The 19,367-nt window shown below is 43.8% G+C and overlaps 1 protein-coding gene across 1 annotated transcript; it reads right to left on the reverse strand.

Moving 5' to 3' along the window:
• Window positions 1-874: 874 nt before the first annotated feature.
• LOC107650424 (zinc finger protein 354A-like) lies at window positions 875-15,663 on the reverse strand. The gene is made up of 5 exons (XM_056814415.1): window positions 15,356-15,663; window positions 11,985-12,213; window positions 11,179-11,255; window positions 7,918-8,044; window positions 875-4,882 (listed from the first exon to the last, which is right to left on the reverse strand). The coding sequence occupies exons 2-5, from the start codon at window positions 12,043-12,045 to the stop codon at window positions 4,704-4,706; spliced, it is 444 nt and encodes a 147-aa protein (XP_056670393.1). The 5' UTR covers window positions 12,046-12,213; window positions 15,356-15,663; the 3' UTR covers window positions 875-4,703.
• Between the last annotated feature and the right edge of the window lie 3,704 nt (window positions 15,664-19,367).

The following is a 19,367-nucleotide window of genomic DNA, read 5'->3' on the forward strand; positions in this document are numbered from 1 at the left end:
ACTCATGATTCCATCGGGAAAAAGAAAGGGATTCAGCTTGAATTATGTAAACGTTAGCATTGGATTATTTCCAAATAAGACAAAACCATTTCTCTTACTTGTGTGCTCCTCCATCATTAGGCACAGCCTGGGACCATGTCTGATCAATGTGCTGAAGCCCCACGTCCAGGGCCAGTCCAGGGTCCCTGCAATCTTCCTTTAATCAGCAGCCTGACCCCAGGGTCATCAGTAGAGCAAACGTTCTCAAAGGTATGGCTGGGGTCCACACAGCTGCCCCCAAGGACTCCTGTTTACTGACTTGGCAGTGGTTGAGAGAAAATAAGGGTTGACTTTTGACTGAGGATTTTACTAAGCCGGTAACAGTCATAAGGTTTCTCTCCACTGTGGATTCTCTGATGTACAGTAAGACTAGACTTCTGTGAAAAAGCCTTTCCACACAGATTACATTCATAAGGTTTCTCTCCACTGTGGATTCTCTGATGTACAGTAAGACCAGACTTGTGTGTAAAAGCCTTTCCACACTGATTACATTTAAAAGGTTTCTCTCCAGTGTGGATTCTCTGATGTACATTAAGACGAGACTCGTATGTAAAAACCTTTCCACACTGATTACATTCATAAGGTTTCTCTCCAGTGTGGACATTCTGATGTGTAACCAAACGATTTCTAGATCTGAATGCCTTTCCACAGTGATTACATTCAAAACGTTTCTCTCCAGTGTGGATTCTCTGATGTACATCCAAGTTTTCTCTCCAAGTGGAATCACAGGCACCATCACCAATGCATCTTTGCCTCTGAGTTTCTTCCCCAGACAGGCTTAGCTCTGCAGTCATCTCTTTCATTTCAAGTCTGATCTTTCCTTCTGAAAGAAACAAACAACACACACCCATAGTCACCTCAACACATATACATCCCCTTTCCTCCACTGGCAGAATAAAAACTGACTTTCATTCTATTTCCCCAGACAAAGAGAAAAGTCTACAAACACAAATGGGCAGAATCAATCATTCCAACATGCCATTAGCTCACAACTAAAGGAAGACTTCACTGATAAAGACTTTTACTCATATTCATATTAGATCCTGACAAGAAACTTGGAGCACAGGCAGGGGAAGCATTCTCATTGCATTCACAGCTCAGGCCATGAGCTCAGAGTGTCTGAGTGATTTGAACAAAATCCTAAAAGCTGAGACTAGAACTCAAACTCCGTAATGTTGTCTCTACATTCAGTCTTTCTTTTTCACTTTGACCGTCTGTACTCTCAGTCCTCTCTTCACAGATAATTATACTACTTGGTGCATACATACAGAAGATTTATATTATTTCATGATGTATCATCTGTAAGCATAATATAATTTTCTTTTTTCTTTATTCTTTTTTTCCCCTTTAAACACTTACCTTCCATCTTGGAATCAATACTGTGTATTGGTTCCAAGGCAGAAGAGCAGTAAAGGCTAGACAATGGGGGTCAAGTAACTTGCCCAGGGCCACACAGCTAGGAAGTGTCTGAGGCCAGATTTGAACCTAGGACCTCCTGCCTCCTGGCCTGGCTCTCAATCCACTAAGCCACCCAGCTGCCCCGCATACTATAATTTTCTAAGGGATCATGTTCAATCGCATCTTTTCTGTTACAGTAACTGAGATGAATGCCAACACTATTTTATTCTATTGACCAGAGCCATAAGGAATTTACTTTGTTGGAATAGTCATTACTTATTTCTTTTTAAAAAATTTATCCTTAAATGACACTGATCACCAAAATAAAAAAAGATTCCTTAAAATAAATAGCATTTAAAAATTGAACGATATTACGGGGCATCTGGGTGGTTCAGTGGATAAAGAGCCAGGTCTAGAGATGGGAGACCCTGAGTTCAAATCTCACCTCCAAACACTTCCTAGCTTTGTAAGCCCTGGGCAAGTCACTCAACCCCATCGCCAAAAATTCCCACTCTTCTGATTTATTGGTTTTATGACAGAAGGTAAGAGATTAAAAAAAAACGCATCGCATTTTCTGTATCCGAAAATGTGTCTCATACAGAAACTTGACTCCATCACCATTTTGGAAGGAAGAGCATAGCCTGCTTCACTCTTAGTCCTCTTGCAGCTTTTCCCATTTAGTGGGAACCCCTTGGAGGTGCCCACACTGACCAAAGAGATGTGAGCTAAAATTGTGTGAATGGCACCTCAAACAGTAAAGAGTTGGCTAGTTTCGTTGGGAAGCTATTTTTCCTCTGGGAAAACCATGTGCTTCTTTCAACTTTAACGAATTTCTTTCTGCGGTGATTCCAAGCATTATGGTAGACTATATGTTTTGGGGGTTCATGCAGTGATTAGATTAATCCCTGACTGCTTCAGACTATGGGCACCATATCCTTTCTGTTACTCAACTGCACATCAAATTCTTTCCAAACTTCTGGGAAGGTTGAACATTTAGGTGTGTGAAGATCATTAAAGCTCTCTCCTAGGGTCCTGCCCAAGACCCTGCATTCCTGGAGGTACCTCAAGGAAGAGAATCTTTAAATGTTTAGGCTCCATATGTAGAACGATTCATTGGGGGAGACGTGTCATGTTACATCTCCGAGAACACCCAAGTGAGGAGATTTAACATGCTGGTCTTCCAAAGAATGAAAGGGGAGATTGTGAAAGGAAATATGCCCTTCCCTCTTTCCACTACATGTACCTCCTATGGGACCTGGAAGCAAGGACTATGTGAGGGAAATCATGGAGTAGATTAGGTGATGAGGATAGAATGGCAGCTGGAAAAAGACAGCAATGAAGTCAAGAATATGAAGAGACACGTGGCTGGGCAATCTTCCCCTGCAAAGCACCACTGGGAGGCACAGTCAAATTAGAAAGCATGACTAGCCCTGGAGATGTCACGTGTGAGACTTAGTAAATAATGAATAGAAGAATAAATTTGATAAAGTGCAGTATGGGTGAATTTTGGCCTTTTTTCTTCCATGTTTGTTGCTAACCAGATCTGCCTGTGAGGGTGGCTAGGGGCCCTCTAAGAGGCCATAGAATAGCCACCTAAATGAAGCAATAAGGAAAGTACCTTTATATTTCTCACTCTTATTTTTCCATCTTTCTTTTTCCCCTACTATCTTTGATTAATATAAATATTAATTTATGGCTAGTCTCCTAATTTTAATTATTACATTTTTGGCAAACATGAAGGGACCAGATGTTATGAAATTACTTCAATCTATTTTAATGGGTTAATGGGTGGTGAAAGGAACATGATCCTTTCCATTGTGAATGGGTCTCAAAGTGATGATGCAGTATGTTGGCCCCTAGAAAACCTGAAATGGAATTTTAATTCAGTCAAAGACTACATCCATCTATGTGAGACTAGAAATGCATTATTAAAGGGAATGAAAGCTTGCTCTAACAGGCCAAGTAATTGGAGTAAATTCGATGACCTCAGACAGGGAGAGAATAAGAGACCATATGGGTTTTATGACAGTTCTATGACAGGTGAACTAGGTTCTAGGTATCTTGGCATGGATGTCTCCAGGGGGATAGATGCCAGACTCATAAGGATTCATTTTGGAAAATATCATTCCTGAGATATTAAGGACTATTTTAAGAACAATTGCCCAGACTGGCCCATCATGGACATAGAAAAGCTAAAAAGGACAGCAGCATGTCTTTGAGGGCTGTGAAAAATGAAACAGAGAGAAAGCTGAAAAAAAGGGACTGGAGAGATTATGAAAGGAAAAAACTAAATAAGAGGTAAAATTAAAGAAGGAAAAATATGAATTATAAAAACAAATGAAAGAAAGAGCTGAAAGACAGACAGAGGTCACAGCTCCTTTAAAAGAATCCATAAAGCAACCAATGCCATGTTCTTTTTGTGGGAAAGAAGGTCATGAAGCTATGAGTTGTAGAATGAGGAACAGAAGCTGGAGAAATGGTAATAATAATACTAATAACAATAATAATAGATCCTCCAATAGGTTCAATGATTATAATGGGATAAATTATAACTCAGTTCATAATACTCCTCAAGGAATCTGTAATGATTGTGGAGCACCACAGAGAAATGGTCAGAATGACCAAAGTGATGGCCACAGATATGGCCAAAGGAATCAAGATGTATGATGATACTCAGGAAGGGAAGGGACCTCAAGGAGTCTGGTTGTAAATTTTAAGCATGTTCAGTGTAACATAATCATAAATATAGATCTACACCCAGAAGACAAGTTGTAAATAAAGTTATGTTAACCACTGCAACACCTACCTAAATCAGAAAAAAGGACTCTTGGATACATTCCTTCCATGTAAAACGGCTACTCTCTACTGACACTGAGTGACATCCTGTCACATATAGTGCATTTGCTGCTTTTTCTTTAGTTTTAATTTTGCTTTTAAGTTTACATATTAATCTAATATTATCTTCAGTTAATATGTTTGGGTTAATGGCTATGTGTTTTTACACGGTCCTTATTTGTATCCTCTTCCTATGATTGGACTAGGGATAATGGCATTATAAAAGTCCATAGACAAGTTGGACAAAGTCTTTTCCATGGCAAAGCTATTGTTCCCTATGAATGCTGGGTCTGCCACTGGATCCATCAGAACTCTGTTTTCTCATGAGCAACAATTACAGTCCACAGAAATGAGATGTGACCAGAGTTTGCACCATTGGAAGGTCACATATTACTTAAATAGCCTTTTGCTCCTTTTTGCTTTGTTAACTGTTACATAGATGATGATGGATGGACTCCATCAAAAAGGTTACAACCTGTATCAGTAACCTTTGAGCAACTGCTTTTCAACAAGTGACCTATACAAGCGCCTGTCCCAGCTTCTCCCTCTTCATTCTGTACATCTCCTCTCTTAAACAGGAAGAGCAAATCTAGTTTGGAAACGGGAATCCCTGCAACACAGAGAGAATGAAGAGCTGAGTTGAAAGAGCTGTCTGAGAATTCAAAAGTTTCAAAATAAAATTTTTATGCATTTCTGCTGTTCTCAGAACACCTCAGTTTCTCATAATATTCCAACCCTTTCTCCCTATCAGAATAATTTCTTATCACAAAAAAGAACTTTTAATGAAAAAGAGGAAGATAAAAACATTTGGTAAAATCAATCAGTATGTCAAAAAATCTGGCATCATATGCAAAGTTCCAGAACCCTCAGTCTGCAGGCTACAAATAATCAATCAAGAAGAAATGGAAAATCAGGCAGGTAAGGAAACGAAGAGGGACTCTATGTTGTAATCCAAGGCAGGATGGGTCAAAATTCCACGTGCATAAAGGCTGGCCATCCAAAGGTCTGTCATAATCTGGACAATACACATTTCCGGACAGTTAAAAAATTCCAAAGAAAATAAATACAAACTAAAACAATAAATCCACATGTAGTATTAAAGGCTATCCTGCTGGTCAGCAACATCTTCCGGTTCTGGATTTCTGTGCATTTCAAAAGCCGGTTTAAAAAGATCTTTTCTTTCTTTCCATTTACTTTCTCCTTAGCACTCCGAGCCACAGGCTCCACACGCAGTCCTCCTGCTTCAACCAAAATGAGAGGGAAAACCCCTCATCCCAAATGTGCCCAGTCAAGCCTGGGTTGCACTTTCACTCAGACCCTGATTGGTCAAGGTGGAGGAGGTAGATTCCTCCCCAGTTCCAAGTGCCACTCAAAGCTCTCCCTCTGCCACCATCGCTTGCTAATCTCTCCTCCTCTGAAGTTCATTCAATACAAACTACCATCCAGGCTAAGGTTTGGCAGCTCTTTCTCTATTGACCTCTGGGTCCCTCCCCTCCTTCCTCAATGAGTTCAGTGCCTGCCTGGCTCAGTCTTTCTCTACTGTCCACCCAAGAACACACAAACAAGGTCAGAGCCTTGACCTTGCCATCATCCACAAATGCACCACTTCCCTGCTCGGGAACCCTGACATCCCCTTTTCCCTCTGGGATCTCCATCTGTCCTTGCCATGACCTCCATTCCCCCCCGTCCCTCAGTCCCTCCCGGGCCATCCTCCCTGCACTAACTCACTCTCTACCCTCACCCATGTTGATCCCAGGGAACAGTCTGACTTTCCATCATCCTCTTCTCTCCAGCCCATTGGCTCCTTATGCTGGAGCTGACCTCATGCTGCCAAGCCTCAGCCTCGGTTACTCTCCCCTCCAGTGCCCTCACTCCTACTACCCTGCAGCTGAACGAAGCTGAAGAAAAATCATGAGACTGTGCTGACTGGATCCACCACAAATTGACATTACATCCTCTTCACTGGGCCCTGGATATACTCAGGCAAACCTCTTTTATTTTTAAAGCCTTACCTTGTCTTAGATTCAATACTATGTATTGGTTTCAAGGCAAAAGAACCATAAGGGCTAGGTAATGAGGGTTAAGTGACTTGTATAGGGTCACCTAGTCAGGAAGTATCTAAAGCCAGATTTGAACCTAAGACCTCCTGTCTCTAAATCCTGGCTCTCAATCCATTAAGCCACCCAGCTACCCCCACACCACCACCCAAGCCTCTAATACCCCCCTCAGTGAGTCACTATCCCACTCAGCACAGGAAATTATACAAATTCTTTTCTGCCTGAGCTCAGAACATCACTAAACAAACTAGGCTGGTCCCCCAGAGCTCCCCCTCTTCTCCCCTCACATCACTCAGATGCCTTCTAACAACATCTCTCCCTTCACCTCTGTCTCATATAATGAGGGGGCCATTCTCCTGAACAAGGCTGACTGCTCCATGTGCACAAGTGATCTCATTACATCCTCGGTTCTGCTGCAGACTGTCCACTTATCTTCAGTCATTGCTTCTCCACTGTCTACATTGCCACAACTCCCTTATTTGTGAAGACCCACCAGTCTCTGCTGCTGCTGTCTCCTCCCTCTCCTCTTCTGTGACTTACCTCCCTGAGGAGCACACCCAGAACACATGCCTCCAACTCCTTCCCTCTCACTCTCTCCTTAGCCCTCTACAGGCAGGATTCCAAACTCATCATTCAATGGAAAGTGCTCTCTCTAAAGGCACTGATGATGTCTCAACGGCCAATTCCAATGGCCTTTTTCTAACCTCTTCTTTGACCTCCACAGCCTTTGATACTGTGCATCACCCTCTCTTCCTTCCCTTTCTCTTCTGTAAGTGCCTCTCTACTCAGTGACACTCCTCTATCCCGATTCTCCTCTTGCCAAGAGGATGACTCCTCAGTAACCAGAGGTTCCAGAGTAGAGAAGGCACAGCCTCACCATCAGAGGAAAGGAGCCAGAAGAGCTCAATTCATACAAAGCAAAGACCTCTTTCCCAGAATCATTTTGACTACTGGCCACAAAAGATTTGGGATTGTTGGAAAAGCATTTCTCTCTCCAATATATTGTCTTTTATTTAAATGGCATAACTAAGTGATATGGAGGTTAATCAACACTGAGTAATTCAGGTATAGACAAGACCTCAGAGAAAGGAAGTTAAGGAACCAACAGGAAAGGAAATTATTGCATGGACATTGGCCCCCTTGGGTGGCTCAGAAAAATTAAGAAATTATGGTTGGTTCTGGAAATGTGATGTGTGAGAGCTAGTGGGTGGAGAAAACAGCTCACAAATGGAAGACCAAGAGGTCTTAGGAGTCTTCTGGCTGGAGCATGGAAGCTGGAGGTACTCTTGTCTTTCCTCAGCTTCAATACATCACGGCCACCAATAGAGTAGAAAGCTAAGCAACTTTCTACCTCTTTCCTACCTTTCCCTCTCTTTAATACTACTCCTAGTACTATGATTTAATGAAATTATAAAGCTACTAGCAGTCTCATAACTTAATTTTAATTATTACAGGATTCTCCCGTGGGGCCTTAAGTGTTCTTATCTAATAAGACAACATTTATGTATACCTTTCTTAGCCTACAGCAAATGAGCTTGCAAAAATTCTAACATACTGACACTGATTCACAGGGCATTGTTCTGCTTACCTATGGAGACCAGGTTCTCATAGTTCTCCAACATCACATTCCTGTGCAGGGCCCTCTGGGCAGGATCCAGGTGTCTCCACTCTTCCCAGGTGAACTCCACAGCCACATCCTTGAATGTCAAAGATTCCTGAATGGAACACATTCCTGCTTAATCAGGACAACTCCTCTAAAAATATTCCTGTATTATCTACGTGGTCTCTGCCTCACTTGATTCTGAACTCAGGAGCCAGTGTATAAGCTTCCTGAGTTTTTCCCAACAATGAACCCCAAAAATATCATGTCATTTCAGTCTGTATAGAAAAGCCAAAGATCAGTTTGTAAGACAGGTTTTTTAGCAATATAGCCTCAAGAAGACTGCATTCCATCCTTATCTATTCTTTCATCATAAGAGGTTTAAAGGAAAAGTGGGTTTAAGTGTTTAAACCTAAGGCCAAGGTATGACCTAGCCCTGTTTTGTATTTATTATAGAGCTAATGAATTTGATATTCCTGTTCAGGTTTTGTGACTAAATTGTGATGAATTAATTATTGCCAAAATAAGTAAGAATAACTGCTATGATGCAGACTCATAGATTTTAAGGAATCCTTAGAGAGGGCAAATGATCAGAAAAGATTGTTTGAGGGTATGGACATTTGTTTCTGGACTGCTGGTAAGCAGAATTTCTCTGAGCTGAAATGGGTGAGACTTGTCTTTTAAGGAAAAAGAAGGCTTCTGGGATCTAATGGTGACAAAGTACACAAAGGACAGAATATCCTGGGATGGTTACAGAGGCTTATTCTGGGCTCACCTGGGAATGGACCTTTTCTGACCATCTAGGCTGTTAGTCTTGAGTGATACAATGATGACATGAGCCAGTGATAGCTTTGGCCTGTACGTGAAGCCCTCACTATGTATCCCTTGGGGCATGAGGAAATATTTTCTCTGTCAGCCTTTCTTTATGACAAATTCCCATAATTAGCATATAATGCAAATTGTAAAATTACAGTTTCCATTTCCTCAAGCAACATTAATAATTGAAAATTCTTAAATTGTTAGGGAACATACTTTGAAAAGTAGGTGAAATTTATTAATCAATGGCTTGTATTTGTAGCCTTAATTTACCACAGTTGAAGTTTGGATCTTGAGCTTGGAAATATAGCTCAAAGCTTTCTCAGAATTCCCTCAGAATTTGGGGTAAAGAAATACATGTGTAAAATATTGTTACTCAAGTGTTTAGAGCTAATGTAAACTTTGCAAAAGGATATTCTTTAACAGAAACATCACATACCAATTCTGCAAACAACTCAGGAATCCGATTTCCTAAAGGCATCTATTCCTGTCAGATGATTTCGGAAGATAGAGTCTATCGGCTTCTCTGTTTCTATCTGGTGTTCTAGTTTTTGCCCCAGACTTAGTTTCTACACTTGTATCTTAAGGGGTGATGTTCCCCCTTGTGACCTGTCTGCCAATCGGGGGAAGCAGTTGCTGGACATCCTTCAGATCACCAAGCAGGTTCCCACCTACCTAGGACCCAGGCATTCACAGAGAACAGGCTCCTAAAGACCCTGTGTCCACAGTCTTTCCCTCCCTGTTCAAGTTCTGGCTACTCCCCTGTGGGATATGTGGACATTACATTTGTAACCTTGTCACTTCTCTAGTTACTTATAGGGTAAAAGCACTCATGGGAGTCATACAGATGCCACTGTAACCTCGGCAACCATTCTAATCTGAAGCCCTGGACATTGCCTACAGTCAGGACCTCTTCCTAACAATAGGCAGGGACAGCTCTGCAACTATTCTCACCTCTATAGAAGCTACATCTCCCCCTTTGAGAGGGGGGAGATGACATGGGCATTGTACCCCCAGAAACTCAGGTAGACTATTGACAGGAAATTCTTCTGCTCCCTTGTATCTTCATGACTCTTAGCCAAAGGAATCTTCGCATTTATGCTGATCATCTAGGACTAGTTTCATGCATTCTTAATCGCCTAGTAGCCTTTGTCAAGAATCACATTAATACTGTCCAGCTATGATCCTTCACCAGCAATATAAAACTCTGATTCCCACTGAATCCCCTTATGAGGATACAGTTGCATGAAGAAGATTCCTCATGTACAGTAGAAGAAGTGGGGAATGAAGGAGGTTAGAACAACCTCCCTCTGGGGGCCAGGGGTAAACTCTTGCCCAAGTCAGCATAACCGTTGTAGTAGCTAAACACTCCCTATATTGTCAACCCCTCAGCTAGCTGCAACTGCCAAATCATGACATCCTATTGTTCAACATTTCATGTTAGCCCCCTATACTATAAAAGGTGTTCCCCTAGCCAAGCCAGTGCGGCTCCTTCTTTGAGGCAGCCCTAACCTGTTAGATTTATTATAGGTGATGCTTTGCTTACTTGCATTGTCTCGGTTTCTCCATTCCTGGGGGATTATCTCAGATCCTACACCCAAAATGGGAATCTGAGAACTAAGCATGAAATTTCATCATGGTACCTCCACAAAGCATCAAGGGATAATTTCTGTTTCTCCAGCATTTTCTTTCTTCTTCCTAATCATCTCCATTTCATTTTTTTTAAACCCTTACCTTCCATCTTGGAGTCAATACTTTGTCAAGTGACTTACCCAGGATCACACAGCTGGGAAGTGTCTAAGGCCAGATTTGAACCTAGGACCTCCCATCTCTAGGCCTGTCTCTCCATCCACTGAGCCACCTAGCTGCCCCCTCATCTCCATTTCATTTTAAAAGATTGTTTAAAAATTCTTCATTTAACATTCATCAAATGGAATGATGACTTCTCTCTATATGAAAAGGCCAATTTCTAGTATGTTGCCTTTTAAAAAACTATATAAGTTCAACATGCCACTTTCACAGCCATCTGACATATACGGCTATTGATACTTCTTCACTTTTTTCTGTGAATTTTAAAAAATTTCCCACAATTCCACTCTTGTTTTTTTTTTTAATTTAAACCCTTAACTTCCATCTTAGAATCAATACTGTGTATTGGTTCCAAGGCAGAAGAGTGTTAAGGGTGAGGCATTGGGGTTTAAGTGACTTTTCCAGGGTCACATGGCTGGGAAGTGTCTGAGGCGACATTTGAACCTAAGACCTCCCATCTCTAGGCCTGCCTCTCCATCCACTGAGCTATTCAATCTATTGAGACTTGGGTCCCAACATGAATTTGAGTGAGCACAATTTGAGTGAAAACAGGAAAGAAATATTAGAAAAGAGAGGCTAAGGGAGGAGACAGGTCAAGGCAGAAAGATAGTAACAGGAACTTACCTGAAACCTGGCAGTTAGGACTCCAGAAGTCCCTCCTTCCTTCTCTTCTATGTTGCTAACTGGGGCAAGAGCTATATCTGGAGAAACAGAGCTGGATAAGATATCCTTGGCTAGGCCAATCTTGCCTTCTAGCTCCTAGACAAAGATCTCATTAGCACCTTCAGGCCCCAAGCCCATCTGCATTGTCAATGCTCCTGGACAGATCACTCCTCTACCAAATTCTCTAACCTTGGCTCATCTCACAATTCCTGCTGGAGAAAGCCATGGCCATGTGTTTTGTCTGGGGTTCAATGGCCCTCACCACTGCCCCAAGTAACCCTTTCCTTCACCTTTTCTGGCACCTGCTCCAGCTAAAACCTTGGAATGCCCCCATTTTCAATTAGGGCTACCTGTGGCTGAGTAAAAAAGGCTGACTCCATTCCCTGCCTTTCCTCAAGGGAGGTACTAGCCTCTGGAGGGGCCCCTCATCTGGAGGAGGCTTTTGAGCTAAAACCTCTGTTAATTGACCCTCAGGCTCTCCAGCTGGGGCTTCTGGAGCCTTGCCAGAGTAAAGCCAGGGCTTAAGCAATAGTAAAGCTCATTAATTTAATTTCTTACTCTACCTTCTTTCTCTTTTCTCTACCTTCACTTTCCCTCTATTTTAAGAATAAATTGCTAAAATTCATTGTGAATTGATTTTTAAAATTTTTAACCCTTTTATTTTTAGCCCTTACATTCTGGCCATTACACTCCCCAGAGGGAAGGAATAAAAGTTCTCTCACACTGGGAAGATTCCATTCCCCCACTGATGCTCTTGGAATTCTCACCCTTCTCCTGCCGTGTCAAGACCACGTCTCCCATGCTTGACCATCCTTTGTGTTTTCTCATTGCTCTGACGTCACTCACGTCCTTTCTGCCCAGCTGGGAGAAGGAAATGGCTTCACTACTGCCCTGGAGCTGGATGAAAGGTTGCAGAGCAGGGATACTCTCCTGGGTTGGATTCCCTTCCTTGGGGGGAGATCCTACACCAACTTCTCCTTCCAGTAAAGCTGAGGCCTGTAAAGAGATAATCATGTTACTTTGGGTTCTGGGAACCAGATTCTTCATCCCACCTGGGAACTGACCCTCTCTCTGAGTTCTGGGCTCCTGAGGACTCTGCTAGGAGCCACTGAGACCACAGAAAGGATGGAGATAGCAGGAGGGCCCTGAAATCACAATCACAATATTGGAAATCAGAAGCTAGACATACAACTGGGCAGGTCAGAAATTTCATTCATTTAAGAAACAAACTCACATCTCACATTGAGAAGGAAACAATGATTTGTGACTTTAAGGCAAGAATTAGCAATGTCAACATAATTTCGATACCCCTACTCAATTTAATCAGTAATTACTCATTTCAGTGCAATTTAATGGGAATCAGTGATTATAATTAGTGAGTTAAGCTGAATAGTAGGAAATTTGAGGTCCTTTTCTTAGTTAATACTATAGGAATAAGAGTTATGGAAGATAGTAGTAAGGAACCCACAAAGGACTTGGTGGTACTTTTCAGGTATCAAAAGATTTTATTAATTGTATTGGATCTATTTAAGAGATTCATGCTATAGTAATTAGCTCTGTATTTGAAATTTATCTCAGCTTGTGAAGCTCTATTAACACAAAACCAATTCCCAAGTGTAAGGATAATTTTAGGGTTGTGACCTAAACTAAATTAATTTGGTCGTCAAGGAATATCCCAAATAAAATACCCAAGTCAGTTTGGAAATTTATGGTGATTTAATCAATATAGAGGGTAGAAATTAAGCAGAAGAGAGAGGGAAAGGTATAGGATTTCTCCCGCCTGGCCTTTGCCAGGGGGAGTTCAATATTCCTCCACCACAAGGACTTTGAAGATTAAAGCCTTTCTCTAAGAGGATAGTGTTTGTAAGGTAAAGGAGAAAGCAATCAGCCTAAACTCCAAGAGAGCTCACAGAAGAGCCTCGCCTGAACTAGATTACTAGGTTTCCTCCAGTATGGTATCAAGGGAAACTCACCACTAAACTGGACAATAGCTGCCACCACTCCAAGATGCTAAGCCACTCAGCAAGCTGCCACCAGCCACCTCTCTGTTGCAAAAGAGTCTGGAGAGAGGAAGTGATGCCAAATATACAGACAGTTTTACATCACTTTCCTTCATCTCACCTGTACCAATGGTAGCTTAACTTTGACTTAGGACAGGCCAGGGGTCTGTCAGCTGTTTCTAAATTGTCATTTGCTAGTACATGTCTAATCAGAGGCCATCCTCCTAAATACTTAATCCTTAAGTATGGGTGTAACATTCCTCCTTTTGTGAGACTAAGTAGGGTGGAGTAATCTCAAGTTCACACAAGTCTGTGATGTTCAAAATTAGCTCTTGTGAGAACATTGTGCACAGAAACTAAAACATCCTGGAACTATCCAATATAATGGACTTTGCTACTAGTAGCAGTACAACAAGCCAGGCCACTTCTGGGAAGGACTTCTGGGAAAGAATGCTATCCACATTGTCAGAAAGAACTGTGGGAGTAGAAATGCAAAAGAAAAACGGATAACATCACTTATCACATGGATATATGTATGCATGGTTTGGGGTTTCAGCTTTAAAAAATCACTCTATAGCAAAAATGAATAATACAGAAATGGGTATCAAGTGACAACATTTGTACAATCCAGTTTGCTTGTTGGCTCTGGGAGGAGGGAGGGAAGAAGGGACATGGAGATGATGATTCATATAAACATGAAAAAAAATTGTAAATAAAAAAAAGAAATGACTTCCTGTGCCTTAGCAACAGTCCTCACACCCATAAATTTAGCTCCATTCCCAAGTGACCATTGAATTCAAAACTACACCATCCTAAGGGCCGCCATCACTGAGTTCTTGGATCCTAACATATTGTTGACCAAAGCCATGCTAAGGTGGCCAGATGGATGGCCGACAACTTAAGACCTTGCTGACAGGGTCTCCTGACCAGGGGAAGGTCTCAGGACAGGATATGATTGATGACCTGTGAAAAGACCAGTGGACAAAATGGCTCTGGATGATGTCGGGGTCCGTTAGTCAATCAGAGGAGCTCCCCCAATTCTGCAGAGACCAGTCAAGGAACTGTAGCACCCCATTCTATTTTTGGTAGCCTTCCAAGTGCTACAAACCCTCTGAGAGCCTGAGCAGAGGGTCCTGGACTGTGAGCCAGGTCTTGGACCCAGTTGATTAGTGAACACCAGATTCCCTAATGAATTGACTGATTATGGCTGGGGCTCTGACATGATGACTTTTGTAACAGATAGGATATTTTAGCAGCAAAAGCAATTCCCAGAAGGTGGGGCATGTGGGGGTTCTTTTTAATGGCACCTGCCTTGGCACACAAAGTAGAAGGGACAAAGGAGAGACCAGTGTATCTGAAGTTTCCTTACAACAGTAGCCCAACAGGAGAGGCAGGGGCAGCTCTCATCTGACCCCAACAGGGTCTGGGCACACCAAGCAGAAACATCCTCAGAACAGATATAATATTACACATGGGCAGATGGGGAAGCAGGGTATGTCAAGTCAGGGGGTGCCCACATTCTTCTTGGGGCATGAGGGCCTCCCAGGAGAGGGGGTGGGAAAATAGGTGAGCAGCAGAGGCCAAGAAAACACCTTCTACCCAAGAGGCCTTCTAGATCATCCTGTCACATACCTGAGACTTCACCCTTACACACGGGCCGGATGCTTCATTATGTTTGCAAGAAAACCCTAAACCGGGTCATGAAGAGTGAGAAGAGACAGAAAAACCACTGAACAAGAGAAAGCTTCACTTCCCAGGGCTATGGAGGAAGCACTTAGTACAGTGCCTGGCACACAGAAGGGAAAGAGGCGGCTGTAAAGAAGTAAGAGGGACTTGGGTGGGAGAGGTCAGGGGACAGCCTGGTCCTACATCGGGGCTTCAGGGGAGCCTGGAGGGGGTTCCGTAGAGCAAGGACAGACAAAGGCTCAGGGAGCAAAGATGAGGATGGGGGAGGGGCGGGAGGAAACAGTCCTTCCGGGGAAGGAGAGGGGAGGTCACCTCGTGGAAGGGCGGGCACAACACCCTTCGCACGCGTCTGCACCCCTGGAGGGCCCCCCCAAGCTCACAGAACCCAGCCCACAACAACCGACAAGTTCTCATCGCTCTCCCCCCCCCCCAAACCACCTTCCCAGACTCACCCCGGAATTTATAGTGAAGAGGGGGAAGGGGAAAAGCCAACTGGGTTGCGCGTGCGCACTGCGATTCTCACCCCACGAATGACAGGCCGGTGGGCATTTCTGCCCTCCTTCTTCCACCGACTATGCAAGCTTCCCTAGCATGGAGGAGTCGCAGCCCAGAGCTGGAATACGCATGTGCACTCCTCCCGGAATCTCGCTCATGGGACCTTGCCAGCTTCCGTATTAGGGCAGGGCCACAGCAGACTAGATGGACAGCCAGATGAAGCACTCCCATAATGCACCGCCCTCGTGACCAGACTTCAGCACGCATTCTGGGATACATAGTCTGAGTCCCGCCTCCATTTCCCCGCCCACCCTCAGCCCACTTCAGGCACCGCGGTGCCTTTCCCCTCCGCTCCTCCCCTTCCTTCTTGGCAGGGGAACGAAGGCTTTGTCCTGTCCCAGTTATCTCTAGCTTAGATTCTCTGGCTTTGATTAAGAAGGTTAAGGAGGGATGTAACTCTGACTGGACAAATCAAGGTCCTGTCCGGCCTTAGGCCTCAGTTTCCTCCTCTGTAAAAAGGGCAGGTTCGGCTTCTTGACCACAAGCATCCCTGAGCCTTCAGGCTGTCGCCCCATGTTCTGGCCTGAGAGTCTGAACGGGAAGGATGGAGTTACAGCCCCCGAGACCCTTGGATTGTTGCACCGGACCCGTGTCCCGGCCCGTCTTCAGCCCTGCGGGTCCTCACCCTCTCTAACCCCTGTAGACCCGGCTCCTGCCCGGTCTCTCTGGCAGAGCGGCAGAGGCCCCTAACATCACAAGCACGAGGGCTCCCACAGACTCCCACGGAGAACGACCCTTCGCCGCAGGCTCCCTTGGGCCCAGGCATCCGTCCTCAGGCCTGTTCTCTGCTTTCACTAAAGATGGACACCGCGGACTCTGGTCCTGAAGCACCGGGGACCTACTGTCCTATGACAGAGGAAGGGTCCGAGTCCAGATTCGAGGCCAGGACCTCCCCTCCCCCGCTCAAGGCCTAGCACTCCCCAATGAGGCACCCAGCCGCCCCCGGAAAATAAATGTTAAAAAAAGAAATAAGAAATGGCCCTTCCAAAAAGCAAATCCTTTATAGCTCAGGTCAGTACAAAAAGGGTGCCGTCATTGGTCACGTGCCCTCAGATAACACCACAGAAAAGGTCCCCTGGAAATTGATCCGGAGGAAATGACATCCTGCTTCCAGGAGAACAATCAGCACCAAAGGGCTTAATACCCCGGTAGAGAGGATGGAGAGTGCAGAAGACGGGGAGCCCATGTGCATGTTACCATGGACAGAGCACGTCCTCCCTCAGAATTGGAGCTCAAGGCTTGGCCCCCCCTGAGCTGGCTTTGGAGAAAGCCTGCCCTGCCTGGGCTCAGGTTGGCAAGGATCCATGGGATTGGGGTGAAACTTGGCCCATGAGGGCATCCTGCAGTGGGGAGCTAATGGCGGTGCGATATGACTGATTCTGCCCATTCGTGTCTGTAGATTTTCTCACTGCAGAGCTCAGCCTTTCTGGGGAAGAAACTCAGAAGCAAAGATCCACTGGTGATGGTGCCTGTGATGTACACCAGAGAATCCACACTGGAGGGAAACCCTAGGAATGTAATCAGTGTGGTAAAACATTCACCCGGAGGCCCAGGCTTACTGTGCACCAGAGTATCTCCATGGGGAGAAAACTTGGGAATGATATCTCTGAGGGAAAACTGTCTAAATCAGGTCTCCCTCTCTCTGCCTCTCTGTCTCTGTCTGTCTCCCCCCTCTATGTGTCTCCCTCTCTGTGTCTCTCTGTCTGTCTTCCTCTCTCTCTGTCTGTCTCTATTTTTAAACCCTTACCTTCTATCTGAGAATCACTACTAAGGGGGCACCTAGGTGGCTCAGGAGATAGAGAGCGAGGCCTGGACAGGAGAGGTCCTCAGATCCAGTCTGACCTCAGACACTTCCTAACTGGGTGACCCTGGGCATATCACTAAACCCTCATTGCCTAGTCCTTACTGGTCTTCTACCATGGAACCATTAATTAGTACTTTAATACTGATTCTTTTTTTTTTTTTAACATAAATACTTACCATAGAAGCAATTCTAAGTGTGAGTTCTAAGGCAGAAGAGTAGTAAGTGTTGACAATTAGGGCTAAGGGATTTGCCCAGAGTCACACTTACATCCCTCCTTAATTTTCTTTTTTCTTTTTTTTTTTGAAACCCTCACCCTCTGCCTTGGAGTCAATACTGTGTATTGGCTCCAAGGAAGAACAGTGGTATGGGCTAGGCAATGGGGGTTAAGAGACTTGCCCAGTGTCACACAGCTGGGAAGACTCTGAGGCCAGATTTGAACCCAAGACCTCCTGTCTTTAGGCCTGGCTCTCAATCCACTGAGGTACCCAGCAGCCCCAACCTCCTTAACCTTCTTAATCAATGTCAGAGAATCCAAGCTGGAGCTAAACTTTGTGAATGTTATCAGTATGGAAAATCTGTCAGCTATCAGAAGAATACTGATATCCATCAGAGAATCCATGGGAGAGAGAATCCTTTTGAATGTAATCACTGTGAAGAGGCTTTTAGACAGAGATCCACTCTTTCTGTACTTCATCAGAGAATCTACACTATAGAAAAATCTTATGACTGAAATCAATGTTAGAAGTCCTTTACAAAGAAGGTTGGTTTTACTGTATATTACCATGATGGCAAACCTACGACACATGTGTCAGCACTGACACACGTAGCTGCCTGCAGGCTCAGTACTCCTCAGGGCCCAGGAGCCCCACATCTTCAGGTGGGGTGGTGAGCATTGGACAGTGTGCTCCAAGTGACTGGGGCCTGTGGTGCTCCAGCTGGGTCAGGGAGGAGCTGGGCAGGCAGGCTGGCTGGTGGGCAGCAGCCACTCTTCATGTGGCAGAACCCTCCTTCCCCCACAGCACTCAGGGCAAGGGAAGGGTGGGGCCAGAGGAAGACTAGGCAGGGTCCTGACCCACTTGCAATGCATGAGTGCTTGGAACCACCAAATTTGTTTCTTGTGACAACATATAACAGGATTCTCCATTTTAATCCACTCTGCTCTCTTCTGTTTTATGGGTGAGTTCATCTCTTTCACATTTAGCATTATGATTACTAACTGTGTATTGCCATCCATCTTATTGTACCCTTTAGATCCTGTTATATTGTCTTTCACTCTGTTCCTCCTCACCAATATTTTGCTTTTTGTCACCCACACACACCTTCCCCTCTCTTCCATTACCTCCTCTTTCTTTTGTCTTATTCTCCTTCTACTTCTCTGTATGGTGATAGAATTCTATACCCCACTGAGTATAGTTTTTCCCCTCTGTAGTCAGTTATGATGAGAGTAAAGTTTAAGCATTATCCATAACTATCTTTATCTTCCCTTCTCTGAAGTGATTTTTCACACCTCTTTATGTTATAGAATTTACCCCAGTCTATCTCTCCCTTCCCTTTTCTCTCAGTGCAATCCTCTCACCTCTTGATTTTTTTACATATCATTCCTATGCATACATATCTTACATACATATCATTTTGTATGATCACATTTACATACATATATCACCCTTTATTATCATGTACATCATATCATCATAATCAGCTTACTTACCCACCCTCTTTCTGTATAAATTCCTTCTATCTTCTCTACTAAGACTAATTTTTGAGAATTATGGGTATCCACTTTCCATGAGAACATAAAGATTTTGACCTTGATGAATACCTTAAATTTTCTCAGTTCTTGTTTACCTTTTTAGGCTTCTCTTGTGTCTCCTGTTTAGACTTCAAATTTTTTGTTTAGGTCTGGTTTGTTCCTGTGAATCTTAAAAATTCTCAGACCCTACTTCAGAAGACTTGATTAAGACCATTGGCCATTTTAAACAGTGAAGGTACTTGATCAGGAATGTGAGCATTCTACTCCACCCATACTTAAGCATACTTTAGGGGAAGATAAAGTTGTAAACTCTTTACTGAGCAATGAAAAGTACTTAACCCATACTTAAAGTAAA

The sequence above is a fragment of the Monodelphis domestica genome, chromosome 2 (genome assembly GCF_027887165.1).
Source record: "Monodelphis domestica isolate mMonDom1 chromosome 2, mMonDom1.pri, whole genome shotgun sequence".
Classification (NCBI taxonomy): Eukaryota; Metazoa; Chordata; class Mammalia; order Didelphimorphia; family Didelphidae; genus Monodelphis; species Monodelphis domestica.